Below are 18,471 nucleotides of genomic sequence, written 5' to 3' on the forward strand. Positions count from 1 at the left end.
TTCAAAAATATACTTGCTCAGGCAAGAAATGCTTCTGAGGAAAAGAGCGGCTGTGCTTTGAACGTTGACGTTCGCTGGGGTTTGGGGCTGGCTGTGATGAGACTAGGATGTGCTCAGCTAGGGTGGGCTCAGGATGGGTTAAACCTCACCCCAGAAGGCTCTCGGTTCCTCCTACCGAGATTTCCAGGCAATATTGAGTCTCTGCTTCTGCGGTTTTAGTCTACATTGTGCTGATTTGCCCATCTCATCTCTAAAACTTATTTCTTATCAACAGCTGAAGGTTGCCACGAGGCCTTTGCCAGTAGCCATGAAATTCATGCAGGACAAGCGTAACAGCTTATGCTGTCATTTTGGTAAGACGTTTTATCAGTTTTGGTCACTCCTATACCATGAACTAATTTTAATACAGCGCTTTGAATTCCAGTCTCCCAAGGTACAGAGACGTGGGGTCTCTCCCATCATCCTCATGCCGGTCGGGGTCCCCCTGCCCGGGCAGCAGCGCGCTGGCGTGGGAGTAAGGAGAGTTTCACCTTGGCAGAGGAGAGCAAAGCATCCTAAATATGCTCTGCATTTCCTCCGTGCTGCTTCCATCCTTGAGTGGAAAATCGCTCCCGATTTCCTCAGATGTGGAAGATTTACACTGGCACCCTTCCCACGTTCCCATTTTACTTAGTTGTATTTATTAGATAACACGCTTGCACAGAAGCTTGTTTATAAGCAAAAGGAATGTTTTTCCTCAATCTGGTCTTACCAGAGTTAAGCAGTTAAATGTTCCCTGAGTCCCAGGGGGGCTGTTTCTCAAGACTGAGGATCATGAATCTTCACAGGATCACGAGGCTGTCAGAAGCACGAGCACCTAGAACTCCGATTTCAAATCGTGTCAGCATAACAGCTGTATCTGAGTGTATTTTCCGAGCTGTCAATGCTATAAAATAAAATTATAGAAGCAGAGGGGATATTAATATTTAGGCAATTTGAATCTCTGAATAACCAGACTTTCTGTGTGAAGGTCCTAATGAAGATCAAGAACGATAAGAGAAACGGCGCAAAGTCTCCCGTGTTGGATCAAATGATTGATCATCTTCTTATATGCTTGGTAATTTCTCACTTGAAGACATTAGTTTGGGCGTAACAACAGGTTTACCAGTATTGCCACAGCATGGGGTGATCACTGCGTGGGCAGACAGTTTAAGTCCAATTCAGGGATCAGTAATAAAGAATCCTTGTTAATAGAGAATTTGTTTCTGTCAGATGTGCTCCATCTTCTCTGGATTTTGGGTATCATGTGAACAGTGATGCACTAGGGATATGCAGTCTGGCTGTCCTGCCCTGAGGATTCCATCTCCTAAAGCAAACTCGGTTTTTGGCACCCATATTGCAGCACGCCTCTCTGGGCTGGGGTAAATAATTGCATGCGTGTGATTTTATTTGTACTAACTCATCATGTAGCTGCTCTACATTGATATAAAGAAGACTCTTGCTATAATTTTTTAGAATTATTTAGGAATTACTAGTTCCCTTATTTATAAAAAAATACGGTCTTTTTAAAAAAGTTGCACAAGTATTCACAGGCAGATTTAAAACCTTTTAGTCTGTTCTTTCAATTTAAAAAAAATTTATTTAGTTACACCTGATGGGAAGACTGTGGAAAATGAGATGTTAATTAACTTTCTTCAAAACATTCCTTGAATGGTTTTGGATTTTGATTGCTTTGCACTGCATTATATATCCAGGAAAAACAATTATTTCAGAAAAAAAAAAAATTTGTATGCCTGTCGTGTGTGCCAGGTAGGATGTTTGGATGCTATAACATTAATGAGTCTCCGTGAATGATCTGTGCTTTTCAGTCAAGAGAGATCATTAGAGAGGATAATGCAGAAGTGGGCAAAATCTGAGTGATACGGAGTAAACAGAGAACAATTACTCATAATTTCACATAACTCAAGGTTTTTAAAACGTGAGAATAAATGAGCAATTTTTTTTTTTTTCCTGAGGTACTTTTCATAGAAGCATAATTATCTATGGAATTAATTACAGCAGTATCTTCCTGTTGCTTAAGATATAAATGAATTTTAAAAGCTGTAAAGCAAATTAATAGAGGAAAGTGTATGCTAGGACTGTTAATCACAAAGATGCAGATACAATTTCTAGCTGAAGCAGCCCCTAAATCACAGATTCCTGGAAAACAGGAGATTATTTTGCAGGCAGAATAACTATATAATTTCCTGACTTTATATTCTTCCCCTGAGCATCTGCTTTTGGTCAGAGGCAGCTTATTGGGCTAAACTGATATTTGGAGTGGTGCAGTCCGTTTACATCCTATATATGATGAAAATTTGGATGGGTTTTTCTCAGATCATTACTACTTGGTCCAAACCAGTTCCAAGCAGGTGAATGTTTAGACGTAATTTCAATTTTCATACTTGGGGAAGAACCTGCAGTAAATAGTGTGCTTAATGCTCTGTTTCCTTAAGTTTTGATTAACTGGCTACTTGGAATCTTCTGTTAAGAACACAAGTTCATCTGACATTTTGCAAGGCTACACTACTACTGCAAAGCTTCATTGTGCTATCACTTGTGAAATAATTGGGCTATTATATGAAAATCTGGAGGATGTTATGATTTTGGTTTTGATTTCTATTTCCCTAAATGCAGGTTGCTATATTTTTTGAGGCAGGCTTATTTTTTTGTTATCTTCCCATAAGCGGTCTGCTGACCTTTGGGCATTTCAAAACTTTTGCGTGTGTCTCCGCACTTTCCCATTGCCTTCAGATGTTGCTTGTCCAAGGAAAACAGATCTTTGAGCTGGAAGTCTTCAAGGCTGCTTGTGGAATTAGAGCTGGAACGTTTCTAGTTTGGTCACGTCCAGCTTCCCCGGCCACCACAGAGGACCTTCGTGTTTGTAGGTAGGACGCACATCGTGACCGCCTTTTGGTCTTGCAGGAGAAGATCTTGGTAACACTTTCTGCTGGACCTCATTAAAACGAGTTAGTTTGATTTCTTGCTTCTGGGTGCTTGGTTAGTTTATGGTGAGAGTTGGACATCAATGACCTTGGGAGCGACTTTTCTGCCTGCTGTGGTGGATGCCTGTTTCATATGTATTTACACAGATGCTCCTTCACTAACTTGTTTTCACTTTCCCACAAAACCAACTTGATTAAATACAAGCAAAATAGTAAAGTAGGTTTTCAGATATTTGTTTTGTTTTGTTGGTCTTTCGGAATGAGGAGGAAAAAAAAAATGGGATATCTTATTCATATCCTTCCTTTCTGGGAAGTACTTGTACCCTTGACAATTCTTCCTGTTGCCCACTCCTAAGAACTACATTTGTAGTCTGCAAAGTAAATTCTGCTTCCCTGGAAACTTTCGGTTTGGGCAAACTTCATTGTTTTGGAAATTCTTGGAACTGTGTAGCTTTGCTCCTGCAAGATCAGAGATAAGAGCTAATTTGGAAATAAAAGATGTCCAACTGTGTGTAACACTATAAATTAAGATGCAGAAGCAGCTCTATCTTTTCAGGATTTGTGAGTGCATGCTTTCATACCTTTTTGGTGCTAAATACATAAATAAGACTTACTCTAGAAGTAAGTTTTGGCCAGGAAAGGGTATATAATCTTTCTTGTTTGATAATCTCTTAATGGAAATGAGATGGCCATACTAATTTATTTGAGTAGGCATTTGTCTCTTGCTATTGATGAGGAGGTTGGTGATGATTTGGGGCTGTCAGTGAGGACAGGGCAGACTCTCGTAGCCCATATTATCATGGATGCAAAATTATTTTTAAAAGCCTGGCTCATTTGGGTTTAAGTGGGAAGGGATTGTGGAGCTCTGTTCTTTGAAATTTTATTGAATACAAGTCCCCGTTAAAGTAAAATCCTGTTGAACCTAATGGTTTTGACAATTAAAACAAAATATCCAAATGGATGAAGTAATATAAGTCAGCTTCTTGTTGCTGCTTCCCTGGGTTTCAAGTGGAATGTGTTTTTTTCCCTCTTCCCTCATGGGAAACATCTGCAGAACCAAATGGCAAATCATTAATGCTCATTCAATAACAGCCTTTGTTCCCAGTGTCTTGTACTTGGAAACAATTAACTGTAGAGTTTTGTTTTGTCTTGTTTTTCTCTTGGAATGCAAACATCTAATTCCAGTTATATATCTAGTGGATTTTTTAGAAGTCCTGCTATTTGAGATTGCTTGAAGTTATTTTAGAATATATGTTCCCTACCTAAATTCAGATTGTGATAGTATGTTTGTGATTAGGGGGGTGGCGGTTTTTTGTGGTGTGGTGTGTTGTTGTTGTTTTGGTTTTTTTTTGGTTTGGGTTTTTTTTGTTTTTTTTTTTTTTAATGTGTAAGTGGCTGAACTTTGTTCAATTTTGTAAAACTATAATTTAGGACACAAATCTCATTACAAAGCTAGGGGAAGACATTTGCATTTTGAAATGCGTGCTGTTTCCTTTAGTTCAAGAAGGTTTCTGGTTCCTAACATCCACCAAACAATCTTGGACGTTTCATAGTAGCATTTAGCAAAAAACCTGTCTTAACTTTGCTACTAAGCAAAGGTGAAGAATATCAAGCATTCAACAACTTAGGTGCAAAAATTGTTTGAACCAGAAAACCTCCTAATCTATTTAGCTGACTGTGAGCAGTTTGTGTTTCAGGACACCTGCCGAATAAGTGACTCATACCTGTACCTGCTAAAACACAGGTAACTGGAATGTGAATAGCTCTTAAACCTATTAAAAAGCATTGCTATGTCTTGAAAGGGTTTTATTGACACCTGTTGCAAAAGTTTTGGTTTTGAACTCTGTGTGGTTTTAATCCATGAACAAAAGCAGGAGATGGAGTAATCATGGTAGCTGAATTAAAATGTCTTTTAGTTAGTATTCACCAGAACTAAACATTCATGATTAATAAACTCTGCATTTTGTTTGTTAATTATGGGCTAAGTGGGCATAATGAATGCACTTAACATTTAGTTTTAGAATATGTGAATGGGGCGTTATAATGACAAGTGGTAGTGGTTAGTTTGATCTATTCTAAACTATCCTGCCTGGAGCTGTGAATGCATGAAAGGAGAATTAAAACCAATAAACCCCCTCATTGTGGTAACAGGGTACAAATGAGCAGTCTGTGTGGTTGGGCAGCATGAGCAAGGAGCCGTAGATATGCTTAAGGGAACGTATTTAAAGTTTAGCAAACTTTTCCCACCCTGCCTATGACAAATTTACCCCAGATGAATCAGGACTAAAGTGTTTTCTAAAGATTGTGTAATCTGCCTGCAGTTTTTCACAATAAAAGGAGCTTGGTTCGGACAGGCACTAACGTCTTCGTGTGTCTATCATCAGGATGTAGCATGGGGCTGCCGGGAGTTCTCTGTTTGGACCTAGGATTTGTGTTCTTCAGTCTGCAACCAAAATGGAATAAAATCCAGCAAACTCCAACTCTAAATGGAGAATCTCTTGAGTTCCATTTAAAAAAACTTCTATGTTGAGGTTTGGTTGTCTCATGCCAACGGATAATGGCCCCATCATTCAGTGGTGTACAGTGGGAATGATAATGTTTTTAAGGATGGATGCAGGTTCTGCCATGAATCACTGGTCCGTAAGAGCGTTCCTCAGAGTGTGGGGTGTTTCCTTCTTCCCTCTTCTCCCCAAATGCATTTAAGGGAGGCGTGAATGAGTCATATTGTGGCTGGAGATGCTGAAGTGAGGCAGGCATTGGGATGGAGCACTGCTGTGTGATGCCCACATGAACCCAAACTTTGGGACAATGGCTCCAGCAACGGGTTCTGTGCAATGTGATGGTGGCCATACTGGGTGAGATCAAAGGTCCACATCCCCAGGACCTGATCTCTGACAGTCGCTGACAGGGTATGCGGTCAGAACAGTGTAATATCAGAGAAACACAGGAGCCTAGAGAGGACAAAATATCTTAGAAGAGCTGACCATCAATTTTAAATTACTTTATGAAGCACGAGTAAAAGAGGCATCATCCTAACTCAGCAATGCCAGTATTTCTGTTTTGGGGAGCTTTTCTGGTTACATCACTTCTAGAAATGCACCAGAATAAGTAAAACTGGCCTTTAACAAAGAGTTGAGGTTCTCTGAACTTCTGCAAGTAAAGTCCTGAAGAGGCCACTTAATATTCACCCCTGCATGGGATTGTAGCAAATCTTCTTTTCAGCTTTCTTAGTGGCAATGCACAAGACCAGGTATCTAAGCATAGTGATTTTCTGTAAGGAAACTTGTCATTCTTGCAGAAAATGAGGGCTATTACTGGTGCAATTCCCTCGTTCATTGATGGTACAACACACCAATGGCTGTTTTCTTCAGGGGCAGTTGCCTTCAGCCTCCTGCCTTTGTGAATTAAGAGACTGTAAAGACACTGGGTCATTTTATTTAGAGATATACCCAGACTGTGTGGAGATGCCGAATGTGAAAGGACATTTAATCACACAGGTCAATACAGATTCAAAGTACAGAATAGAATCAGAGAATTGTTCTGATTGGAAAAGACCTTTAAGATCATGGAGTAATCTCAGCTCTCCTGTGTACTTGACTTTCACCATGAGTTTTGGCCCTGGCACGGACCATGTTGCTGCTGGGACAAGAAACATGCTGTAGTAAGGAAGAAAAGGGGGTAAATTGTAACGGCCGGCTTAGTGCTGGCTTTTGTCCTGTTAGAGTTAGCATCAGGCCATTTCTATGGCTTGAAGTTGTTCTGTTTATGCCACTTTAGTAAATTTGTGTTAAATAAAGAGTCATGCAGAGCTTTTAATAGATCTTTCCTCTATAGTTACTGAGTTTTGAGAAGTAGTGTGGCAGTAATAGTAGTTATTTAGGGAGCAATGCTGGCACATGCACAAGTAATTTGCATATAAACACAAGCTTCTTTTATTTAAATATGTGACTTAAGTGCTAGTAAAAGGCACTGGCTGATTTGGCATCCAGTAGAAATGACTCTCCAGTTTCCTTCCTAGGTTTGTTTTCCCTGAGAGTTATGAAAAGGGATGATCTATTTCTGTGCACCTCTTGTTATAAAAATATACCTTTTGTTACGAGAGAGATGAGCAAGGACTTGGAGGAGAGAGTGAGGAGGGAGGCGGCTGCAGGGCTGGATTCCCACCAGAGCTCCTCCAGACAGCCACTGAGTCCTTCAATAGAATCACAGAACCAGTTTGGTTGGAGGAGACCCTCAAGATCGTAGCGTCCAGCCATAACCTAACTCTAGCACTAAACCATGTCCCTGCATCTCTCCTGATCTTGTGCTGCTCCTCACGTAAGCCCTGATGAACCTTTCCTTTTTCTATTTATTTTAGAGTTCTCCTTATCTCACTGTTACTCTGCTTGTACCTACGTCTCTCCTTCCTCTTGCTGCTCATCAGCTTTCCCTCTTCCCCTGCTCTCTAGGTACCACCTTTCCCAGGGCTCACCTGATGTGATTGGGAGCAATGAGGCGGATTATAAAACAGACACAGTCAATGGCAAAGAGATGTATTTTTTGGAGTCTGGTTTGATGTGCACATCATCTGCCGTGGTACGGGGCTGCAGGAAGCAGATCTTCATGCAGAGGTGTCCCCAGAGAGATGTTTGGCAGGTGTGATTGAACTGTGAAGATCAATCTGATTGTACCAGCTTGGTACAGTCCCATGAATTAGACTGAAAAACTTGAAGCAGCCTTCTGGCTTACACAGGTACAATTATGAGCTACACTATTTTGAAGGAAGCTGAAAGAGTGGAAGGAACTTGTGAAATATTTTTGTAAAAATACACCCAAACACTTCCTCCTTCATTTCCCCTATACATACTCATCCTTTTTATTCTGTTTTAGAATAGACTGAAGCAAACCGAAAGCAATACTTTTATAAGCTGGGGGCAGGTGCAAGTTTTTTTTTTTCTTTTTTTTTTTTGTTTTTTTTTTCAGTAACTTTCACTATCAGATGCTATTTTAAGATGGTTGTAGCAGTTGGTTGTTCTGTTACTTCTTATAGTTACTGTCTGCTCTCAAACGTTGAGAAAAAAGCCCTGTAGATTGTGCAAAAGGGTCTCTAAGGAGTTAGAGCATCCCTGTTCCTCTGTTGTGTGAAGAGTGGAGGAAGATGTGTTCATTTCATGTGTTTGTGAAAGATGGAGCTCATCGTGTTTGAGGCAAATAAAAAAATGAAAAGCCAAGCATGGGATCTAAAAGCACAGAACCTAAAAACCCAGGGATCTGTAAAACCACTCCCCCAAAACCCAACAAACCCAAAACCTAAAAAGAAAAAAAGTGTCTGTAAAAAGATGCCTTTATTATCTGCATAGAATAACCGAGATTTTCTTAAGCTTTGTGTTTAGATAGTATTTGTGATCTTCTGCAAGGACTGTAGATTTATTTTGCATTACATCAAAAATATAAGGCTGGTTTTTCCGTTGGTCATATTACTTCTGCTCAAGCATTGAACCATATCAAATTGTCTTTTGTGAAGCACCTGTACTAAGTTGAGAGCCATGCGTCGAGTTTTTATTTTATATTTGAGTTTGGCATCCCAGTATGCTTTGGAAATGACTCTACAACAATAGACCAACAGAAGAGCAGGATCTGTATCCACAGACTGGCATCATTTGAAGCTTAAGCTCAAATGCAATGGCAGGATTTGGAAGGTGTCCAAGACATGACCCTGCTTTTGCAGCAAGTCACTTCTGCAACGGAGACGTTAGCTACACTTCAGCAGTGTGCTCCCTTTGATGTTTGTTAGCACTAAAAATAATTCTGACACTGATTTCCCCAGGGTAATTAGCCCGGGCAGAATCAGACTTTTTCTGGTGCCTTATCGAATTTAAGTTCAGGTATTTACCCTATGCCGTAAAACACAGCTGCAGGAAGAGAAGGCTGTCTCACTTTCTCAATGTTGTGATGTATGTATTTAATTTAGTCTCCCTCGTTAGCTTATGTGATTACATTCAGAGAGGAATGGCCTCAGGCCCACCTAGGTCAGCCTTTCATTTTGGACTTGTGTTTTCTGCCAAGGAAGCTCAAGGCTCGAAGGTGTTGATAATCCAAGGAACATCCTGTCCCTGGTAAAGTATTCCCTTTTCTTTTAAATATTTTAAATATCATATATGAGTGTAACTGGTGCTGAGTTTGGAACATTCCAGGCGAAACTGGTGACTCTGAACAAAGAGTTGCTTTTTTTGGATGATATTTTCTTATCTCTGTGGCTGATGATGCTTATCATAAAGCTACTGCATTTTCAGATAAGGCACCGAAATAAACCACTGCAAAGAAGGAAGTGTAGGTTTCTTTCTAAAGTAATTCCACTCTTAGTAGTAATGATTCATATTTGACTGGGTTCTAGAGAAGAGTGGTGAGAAAAACCTGGGGTACTGAGTATGATCTGTTATTATTTCCCCCCTTTTTCCTTATCTCTTTCTTCATGTTACCCCTCATTCTCAGAGAGCTGAGTTCAGAAATTACAAATCTAAAAATGATAAATCTGCGCAGCAGAAGTGTCATTAGCTTTGCTTCTAAGTTGTACAATGTCTGATGGTTTTGAGCCACTGCATCTGTGCCAGGCAGGCAGAAACTAGGGTGAATATCCCATGCCAGAACAGCCAGAATCAACAGAGGTTTAAATTTTCATTAGTTCCTTCCAGTCTGAACCTCTGTTAAGTTGTGTGCAAGCGAGGAATATCTTCCTAACAGGCCCTAATGCATGTTAGTATTTTCAGTGTTGGCTGGCCTTTAGCTGTAGCTGAACACATACTAACTGAATCACAGGTGATGAAGGTGCAAATTGACCCAATGTTTTGACTTTAATTGAGCACAATGATTACTAGATTTATGAAAGCTGTCATGGCGGTGTTCTCGTGTGCAGTTGCATTTTTATCTTCTCGCTGGCTTTGACGATGCTTCTTAAAAGCATTAGCAGGGAGCGTTTCAGGGTGCTTCAGTGAGCGGTGTGCAGCAAACGATTACTTAGTGCAGAAAGACAATGTATTCTGTAATCTCTAGTATGTAAATCAGTTTGGTTTTGTTTGCCAGTTTAGTTATATTGTGTACTTTTATAATGTTTTCGGAGTGTCTCGCAGTATTTCTCACTTGTGGCTTTTCTGGCTTCCTGACAAGAGAGTAAGTGAAGTAGAATGGCAGAGCGATTTCTCTAGGTTTTCAACGGCATTTGAAATACCTCTTATAGCCACCTGTTAGAACATCTGAAAAAATAATTTAGTTCTAAATATTATACAATTTAAAGGAGTAAGTAGAGAGTGTTATAGCAAGAGAAACCAAAGCATATTAAAAAAATAGTCCCAAGGACCATAATAAGAAGATACTTAAGGGAAGATAAAATGCTAGAAATATATGTTATATCAGTCAAATGGTGAGCTGTGACCAACTTGTTTGTCTCTAATCCTTTCCTTCTAGCCCCTATTGCTCCCAAAAGAGGAGGAAACACAGCAAAAGAAAAAGGTATAATAAAAGTGGCAGGTGCAATCGGAAGTGGTCTCTCTGAAGGAAGAGATTAAACTATATGGATTCTTCTGAGCACTGGAGATTTAGAAGCACGTTAAAGAGGAGGCTGAAGAAGATAGGCTGAAATGATATTTTTTATTACATAAGAACAAGGAGCCATTCGCTTAAATTAAAAACAAGAAAGTTAAATTTGATAACAGGAAATGTTTCTCTTGGAATAATTACTGCTTGCAGCTTTTTGCTACAATGTGCTACTGATGCAAAGGAAGAATAAAGAGGCCAAGTGTAGACGAAGAAGTTGGCGAAGTGCACTTTTCCCTGTGGTGGCTGAGGGAATACTTGGCAATACAGTTGGCACTGAACTTCTGAGGCTGTGGAAGGAAGGGAAAACTTCTGGCCGGTGGAGGATAAGGAGTACGTGAACAATATGTTGGTACTGAGACCACACTTTTTACAAGCAATGGAGAATTTCTCTCTCTTTAAAATTGTGTGTTTCTATTGACGTTGCTCAGTAGGGAAAAGAAAAGCAGAGAAAAAATTATGTAGGAAGAAGGAATGGTTGTGCATGTGAATAAGTGCTGGTGTGGCATGGGGGTACCCCAAAAAGCCTGGCACCTCTGGTTCCAGCACTATGGAGGGGGGGTCCCCAGCCTTGGTCTTCCAGTGACCTCTCTGAGGATCAGATTTCTGGTCACAATGGTGATGTGTATTTTTTTCTGCGTGAACTGGAGAAGTGAAAAAAAGCACCAGTCTGTAGATGGCCGATGTGAGAGTGGTTTTGCCCTTCAGGCTGTATTTACCCTTTTCTAAGATTAGAACAGATTGTGTGTTTCTTTTTATTTGTGTGTTATAACCATCATTTGGATTAATTTGTTTATAAATACAATATTTATAAAAGAAAAGTTATAGCTGCAGCAGGAGTGTGGGTCTGAAGGTTCTGAGGTGGAGTACGGCTGAACCCCTTGTCAATCCAGGGATGAACTTGCTGCTTCTGTGGCATCAGTTCAGGCACCCTTGTGCTCCCCATACAGTACCCTGTTGCCCCAGAAACTTTTCCCTTTTTTTGTGTGTGGTACTTTTTTTTCTTCCCCTGTGATTCTGCCTGGCTGGAGGATTCTGCTCATTCTGGGTCAAATACAAGTGGGTCTCAGAGATGCGGTATGGTACCTGCATCATCCTTGCTGAGTGGGCATTTATATTCAACAACTGAGGGAATGTAACTGCAAAAACATTCAGTTGGGGGAAAGTAACTGGAAAAAAACTACAGGAACAAGCTTGCTGCTAGGAAACAAAATCTCAAAGCAAACAAAATAAAAACGACGGCAGTGGGTCGTCAAAATGAGAGGGGTGGAGAATAACAGGAAGGGAATAGGAAGCAGTAAGAGCCTTGGGAAGTGGATGTTGTGCTGGGTCCTGCCTTTATTGACAACGTCTTAACTTGAGCAGGTTTCTGTGTGTGTAGGCGAGCAAAGCAGAGAGCACTGGCAGGAGATGAGTTGTTTAAATGAGTCCCAACAGTGGTGTTTCATAATGTTTTGTGCAAATATGTTTAGCCTAATAATTTCTGTTACCGGCATGTGATGTAACGCTACCAAGGATGCCTGTGGCTGCCTTGTCACGTTTTTATTTAAAGAGGAAAGAGCCTAAGTGAAAGCTACCGGCTGATGAGAGCAAATTGAGCCCTGTCTCTGGTGAGCTTGCACAGAGCATCAGGTGATGCTCTAACACGGGCATCCCTTGGTTTTCCATTTCTTTCTTTTCTCCTTTTCTAATAAATATGATCATCTTGCACCTCACCCTGAGTTCCATGAGAAAAGAAGGTCCCTCCTCCCAATGCCTTTGTGTGCCTCAAATTCCACTCCGAGAGTGGAAAATTGTTTTTGCTTCTCAGTGATGCTGTAAAAGGGAAAATAGTAATTTCGTTTTGTCCATGTCATTTTAATACCGGGTTTGACTTCTGGAGATAAAGGTGAAAACACTGTGTTAAGCTGATATATCTATACTAGTACTCTTTCCTATTTGGGAAAAATTTGTTACTGCCTTCTGAATGCATGTAATGCCATTAAAGCTTATTAGTTTTTGTATGGAATATAATGATGCTGATATTAATTTATATGCAAATATAAATGGGGGATTGTGTGGCTTCAGTTATGTACTAAAACAGTTAAGGCATTTTTTGTAAATGCTTGAACACTCTGCAAGTATGATTGGGTTAGTCATAAAGTTATTTAAGTAAGTTATTCAGTACCTGAGTATACAACCTCATTCAAATTAATGAATGTAAGAGGAGATTTCTTTGAAAGCAGATAGTGATTTCTCTACATGGGTTTATCTAACAGTTAAACTTCTATTACTTTTTCTGGCATTTTCCCTAATGATCAGGAAAACAGTGGGATAAGTCATTTTTGGTCAACTGTGCAATTGTTAGAATGTAAAGACGTGAGTTTTGGAAGCAGCGGTCATGTAGTTAGCAGGTATAGGTTTCTTAGCACATATGTATATACTGTAAACTCTGTGTGCATGTCTTTGGGACTGCAAAAGAGTAAATTTGCAGGTTTCATCAGCTTTTTTCTTAATGAGATTTGACTTTCTCTGCTTCACAGAATAAGGATGGTTGCTCAGCTGTTAACCACGAAAGACGCCGTCCGTGAGGATATTCCTGTGCAGAGGTGTCTGTTCGGCTGCTCCCTTACGATGCAGATACAGTAGGTGATTTTGTGTTTTGGGTCGTCTTCTTGTCCCTCCCTACTGTATAAATGCTCAGTATGAATCAACTCAAAGACGAGAGTCCATCAGCAGGTTTTCCAAGTCTAAGTGATCCATCTATCCATTTTTATCCTTATTTTCTCTCAAATTCCTTCCTTATGAGGAAAATTAATTCTTCAGCGACAACTTTCACTGGCAGTGGGTTGACATAAGAGAGTGTTTTAGGGTCTCACCTGGGATTTCTCATGTCTAAAGTGTTCTCTTCAGCCTCAGTCACGTAGTTTATGGAGCTGGTTTTCATGTTGTGCTTGTCCACTAATAAGTCATGTAAGAATCCATGTAACCTAGGAAAGAGCAAAAAAAAAAAAGAAAAAATACATGGGATGGAAAAGCATCAGCAGGAATTATGGTGTCAGCTTTGCCAGCATTTTTTGTGTGCTAGCATTATCACGATTTAACTCCCATCAGTAAGTTTTTTACAGAAACGGTTTCAAATAGGCTAAATCTCAAATTGTTGCAAATTGGGGCTTGGCAGAAGAAGAAATACAACATCTCGTCTTAGCAATCACATAGTGGGCAGACATTGCATTTTAGTGTAGGATTAAATACTTATTCTGGCTGTTTTCCTCCTAAATAATCAAACCTACCCACCAGATTGTATTTGGAAGCACTTACTAATATGGCATGCCTTGTTTTAACTGTTTAGAAAAACGACTGAAAGTTTTAAGATGAGACAATATGAATCATAATCTTCGGCGGCTGTTCATGTTTGTGATTGACTTGCCATCTTCCTACATTCCTTTTAGTCAGCCTGGGAATCGCTGAAGCCATTTCTTGCAGGAGACGTCGCTGAGATTCCCTTTGCAGCGATGGACTTGGATAAACCATCCGTCTGGGGATCCCTGAAGCAGAAAACTAGACCGTTCCTGCGAAACCTAAGCGTGAAGAAGACAAAGAAGAGGTCTAGCAAAATGGTGGAGAGGAAGGTCCACTTCTTGGACCGACGCCTCAGTGTGTCAGTGCCTGACATGCTGGAGGTGGAGACTCTAACGGAAGAAGAAACGACTTATTTGAGCACTCAGGTGTTGTCGAGCTGCTCCCCCAAAAGCCTCTCCGGGTCTGTGGTGTCCCTGAAAAGCAGAAGCGCTTTGGTGAGGCCGGCGGGAGAGGACTGGCCGCAGGCGTCGCAGCAGGCGATGTGCACGGAGGTGACGGTCGCCCACCCGGACACGCAAGTCACGGGCAGCCCCGTGTCCGAGGCGAAGAGAAAATCCAGCGCCGACCTCTTTGAGCTGCTGCAGAGCGCCCGGCTGAGCACCGCGCTGACGGACGAGGGGGCAGAGGTGGGTCCTGGGGCATCGCCCGGCTCAGCGGCTGCCTCAGCCTCATCGTGCTTCTCCTTAATTGTCTGGGGCATAATGGGATGGAGGAGGGGGCCCTATTCAAGGAAGGAATGGGGGATAAAAATAAGCATAAACCTTATGTGGTATTTAAATTATTGGAGACTAGTTCAGATATCCTTTCTGTCAACCTGGAGCTGCAATATAACCCTGCTCCATTTTTTTACTTTGGCAATATTGTGACACTTGAGATTTTTCAGATTTGTTGGAATTGCTCACTTAAGTCAAAAGTCGTTGCAGCCCTCTGCTTAAACTTAAGGCAAAAGTTGTAGCAACTCAATTGGTAGATTGGACATTGTGAACATGTCATTATCAGAAGGTTTTCCAGATTGTTTTAATGATAGCAATTGTTCTTTCCTGCTTTTGTAGACCAGAAACTCTAACCCCAAATTTACTGAATGTATTTGCAGCAGCACTGAAGTTAACCCTAAATCCTGCTTTGACTTTGAGCAAACTGAGTGCTTTACAGGAAAGAGGTACCTCTATAGTGATGCAATAGCTTAACTTCAAATCGGGTTTCATCCAGGTGCACAGTCTGAATCTGGCTTATTCTCTGCAGCATTTAATCTTTCCCAAAATGTGAATTTGTGTGTATGCTTGTTTGTGTAAATTCATTTAATGTTTACTTTTATACCAAAGCATCTCACTATGTGGATATCCTACCTACCTTCCTATAAACCTTTTTTTTTTTTTGAGAACATACAGCAGAGAGTGAAGCAAAGAAAAATAGAAATAGATAAGGAATTAACGAATTTAATTATTTTTAAGTTGAATGTCATAGAAACCTCAATATTCAGCTTTCCTTGTACTTCACTGAACAGCTACAAAATTTGTACTTAGAGTGCCTCGGATGGGGACAGTTCGTTGCAGAGGTTGTTGGTCTCCTGTTACTGGGTGGGGTTGCTGTGAGGAGCGCAATAGCTCACATAGTTCTTTTGTGAGCATCATTCACTGCTCAGCGAGGTAAATCAGAAGGAAAGCATATCCCTGGAACAAAGCAAACTAAAAAAAGAAAAAAATGTAGGTTGAGCTTTTTTCCCCCTGAATTGCTTGTCACATGCCACCTACTCATTTCCTGGTTATCTTTGGTCACCCAATACCGTGAGATCCTTTCTGAGCATCATGCATGAGCTTGGTGTGGGCTTGTGGTTTTTACACTCATCTAAACTCTTGGTAGGTAGCTGTCAGTGCTCAGATCTTGCCATCTTCAGTAAAAGCTCTTGCCATAGGTACCATATTTCCAATTTATTAAGAAATTTACTTCATCTGTTAGCTATTGCAGCCCAGCTGGGCAAATTTGAAGGGTGCAGAAGCAACAGAAGTTGCACTGAACCCCATCCCTGGTTGATGTAGGTTGCAAAGAGCATCGTTCTGATGATCTTCGTGGGTTGCTTCCACCTCAGGATATTCTATGATTCTATGATTAATGTCACTTTTGCAGTTGGGTTCAGTCCGTGGTGACACGTCATTGCTGAAGTTCTCTAACCCCACTTCTTCGTCTTCTAACACCTTGCAGTGAGTCACTGGCAACCCAAAACCTCGTCTCCTTGCTGATGCACTCAATGCCCTTGTGTTTTGAATCATTCTCTGCAGAAAACAAGAGGTTGTAAATCTTATCAGAGGGAACATTTGGTTGAGTTGTGTATATATATTCATATATATACTCCTGTTTGATTTGTTTTTACGCAGATACATTTGGGACTGTGACCTACTTGGTGGATGTGGCCACATTTGTTTATACTTTAAAGTTCAGAAACATCACTGTAGTTCGATAAAAATCAAGATTTCAGGACTATATTTTCAGTGAGGCTTTTGTCTATATTCAGTTATTGCAATAACTACCTAGAATAATACCAATTTACATTACGTGGAGCTAAAATGAAAAAAAAAACAAACAAGCTTTTTTATTTAAAATTATAAGCTTTGTTCAAAATCTCTTGATGTGATACAAGTAAACAAAAAGGTGAATAAAGAAAAAATCGTAACTTGAGGGTAATGTTTTTATTGTAAGTGACATCAAGCTAGCAGAGTTGTTTTATTATTATTATAGTTGTGCTTTCAGTACAGTTCTCTGATTCTGTGTTTATGCCATGTAAAACAAGCTGTAAAGAGAAACTATTATCAGTGCCAATGACGGTGCCTGAAGGAGATTCCTGTGAAGCCAGAGACTATGAGAAATACCAGGTTTCATGCACATAAGTGAGATTTTTATGCATACTAGTCAGGAAATTCAACATTAGGGTTCCCCTAGCAGCTGTAACTCGGCTCTGTTGTGTGAGAAAACTCTTCTGTTGCTCTTTATGATGATAATTTTCCTACTTTTAATGTGTTTTTGCAAGGTGGCCAAGGTACGATTACTGTGGGAACCATAATGTTAAATTTCGTCTGTCATGCAAGTGAAATTTTACTTGCAATGCTGGATTACTGTACTTCCTGATACATAGTATATGTATTTCAGGGGAGGAGAAGAATTACACAAAAGCATATTTAAATTTATTTTAGCATATCAATATCTTTAAGATTTATGATCTTTTGTGCAGGAACTAGTTCTTTTTTTTTTTGTTTGTATAGTGTTCCACACAATGCAGCTCTCATCTGAGGGATTTGGATGTTACCACATTGCACATAAAAACATTTTCACATGAGGATCGAATTCCACCTTGTGTGCATTGCTGTAGACCGAGGTTATTTTTAGCATAAATCTTTGTGTTTTAATGGGCTATGATTGCCCTGCATTGGACCAAAAGATTTGCCCAGGCACGTAGGTCCTCTTCAGCTAAAACGATGGTCAGAGACTGTTCTAGAAGTCAAAACAGCATCAGAGGTTTCTTGACTGATGAATCCCATCTCTGTATCCAGACAACCTAGATGCCGTGCCGTCGTAGCCTCAAGTTTTTGGATGAGTCAGTATTTAAGAAGAAATATTTGACTTCTTCTCCTATGCTGGGCAAAGAAAGTGGGGGGAAGTCAATGTCTAACATCTTTTTTTCCTTTCCCTTTGACCATTTCTTTCTAAATTTGAATATTTTGAAAAAAAACCCTTTCCTGGACCTTCCCGTTTGGGTGATGAAGGAGAAATCGTAATCAAGTGCGAGAGCAGCTGGCTCTCCAACCCCAGGATATTGCTGCTGCTGCCAACACTGCTGGCATTTTTAAATTTCATCTTAGTGAGGGCACTTGGAGATTCAACAGCTAAAATTCTGCTCAGGAATAGGGCTCAGCACTGCATGGCTGTGACTGATCAGTCACCAGATGGAACCACCTTCAGGCGTCAGGAGAGTTTGTGGTAAGGACCTGCAGCACTGAAAGCCCAGGTCTCTACTGGGGAGGAGAAGAATTTAATTTATTCCAATAGGTGGAAGTAGGCACGTATTTTTTTAGATTAGACTCAAGAGACTATGTGCAGTTACCGTAAAACAGGAAAAATAAATTTATATTTAAATTATGGAGGGGAATGTTTCTATAAGCAGAAGTATAATTACATTTTAACAAAGAATTTCACTGGTTACACATATGTATGAGTATTTTCTTGGCTCATACTCAGAGAATTTTCTTGATCCTTATATTACTGTTGTCTAATTCATTGCATTTATTTTTTATAGTACCCTTGTGGAGAAATGGATCTAGACTCTTCCCTATCATCTCAAATTTTTGATGATCAGATGGTAAGTCATTTCATTTTAAAGCATTTTGAAACTTCATCAGAAGCACAAGTTATTTCAGTTTTAGGTTCCTTGCTTCTTACAAGTTTAAAAACCCAGCAGGTGAAGAAGCATTCCATAGATTTCTTCAGTGTGGTTTGTTTGTTTGTTGGGGTTTGTTTGTTTAGTGGTGGCTTTGTGTTTGTTGTTTTTTTATTATTATTTTCTTTTTTTTTCTTTTTAGTATTGCAAAGCGGTTGCTAATGTTTTAAA

General features: G+C 40.1%; 1 protein-coding gene across 1 annotated transcript in view; it reads left to right on the top strand.

Moving 5' to 3' along the window:
• Window positions 1–14,008: 14,008 nt before the first annotated feature.
• The window catches only part of MCTP2 (multiple C2 and transmembrane domain containing 2), a 104,096-nt gene continuing 99,633 nt past the window's right edge, over window positions 14,009–18,471 (top strand). The window contains exons 1-2 of the mRNA XM_065641376.1: window positions 14,009–14,500; window positions 18,160–18,222. Coding sequence (XP_065497448.1) covers window positions 14,027–14,500; window positions 18,160–18,222 — 537 coding nt within the window. The 5' untranslated portion in view covers window positions 14,009–14,026. The remainder of the gene's footprint in view (window positions 14,501–18,159; window positions 18,223–18,471) is intronic.

The sequence above is a fragment of the Caloenas nicobarica genome, chromosome 10 (genome assembly GCF_036013445.1).
Source record: "Caloenas nicobarica isolate bCalNic1 chromosome 10, bCalNic1.hap1, whole genome shotgun sequence".
In the NCBI taxonomy this organism is placed as follows: domain Eukaryota; kingdom Metazoa; phylum Chordata; class Aves; order Columbiformes; family Columbidae; genus Caloenas; species Caloenas nicobarica.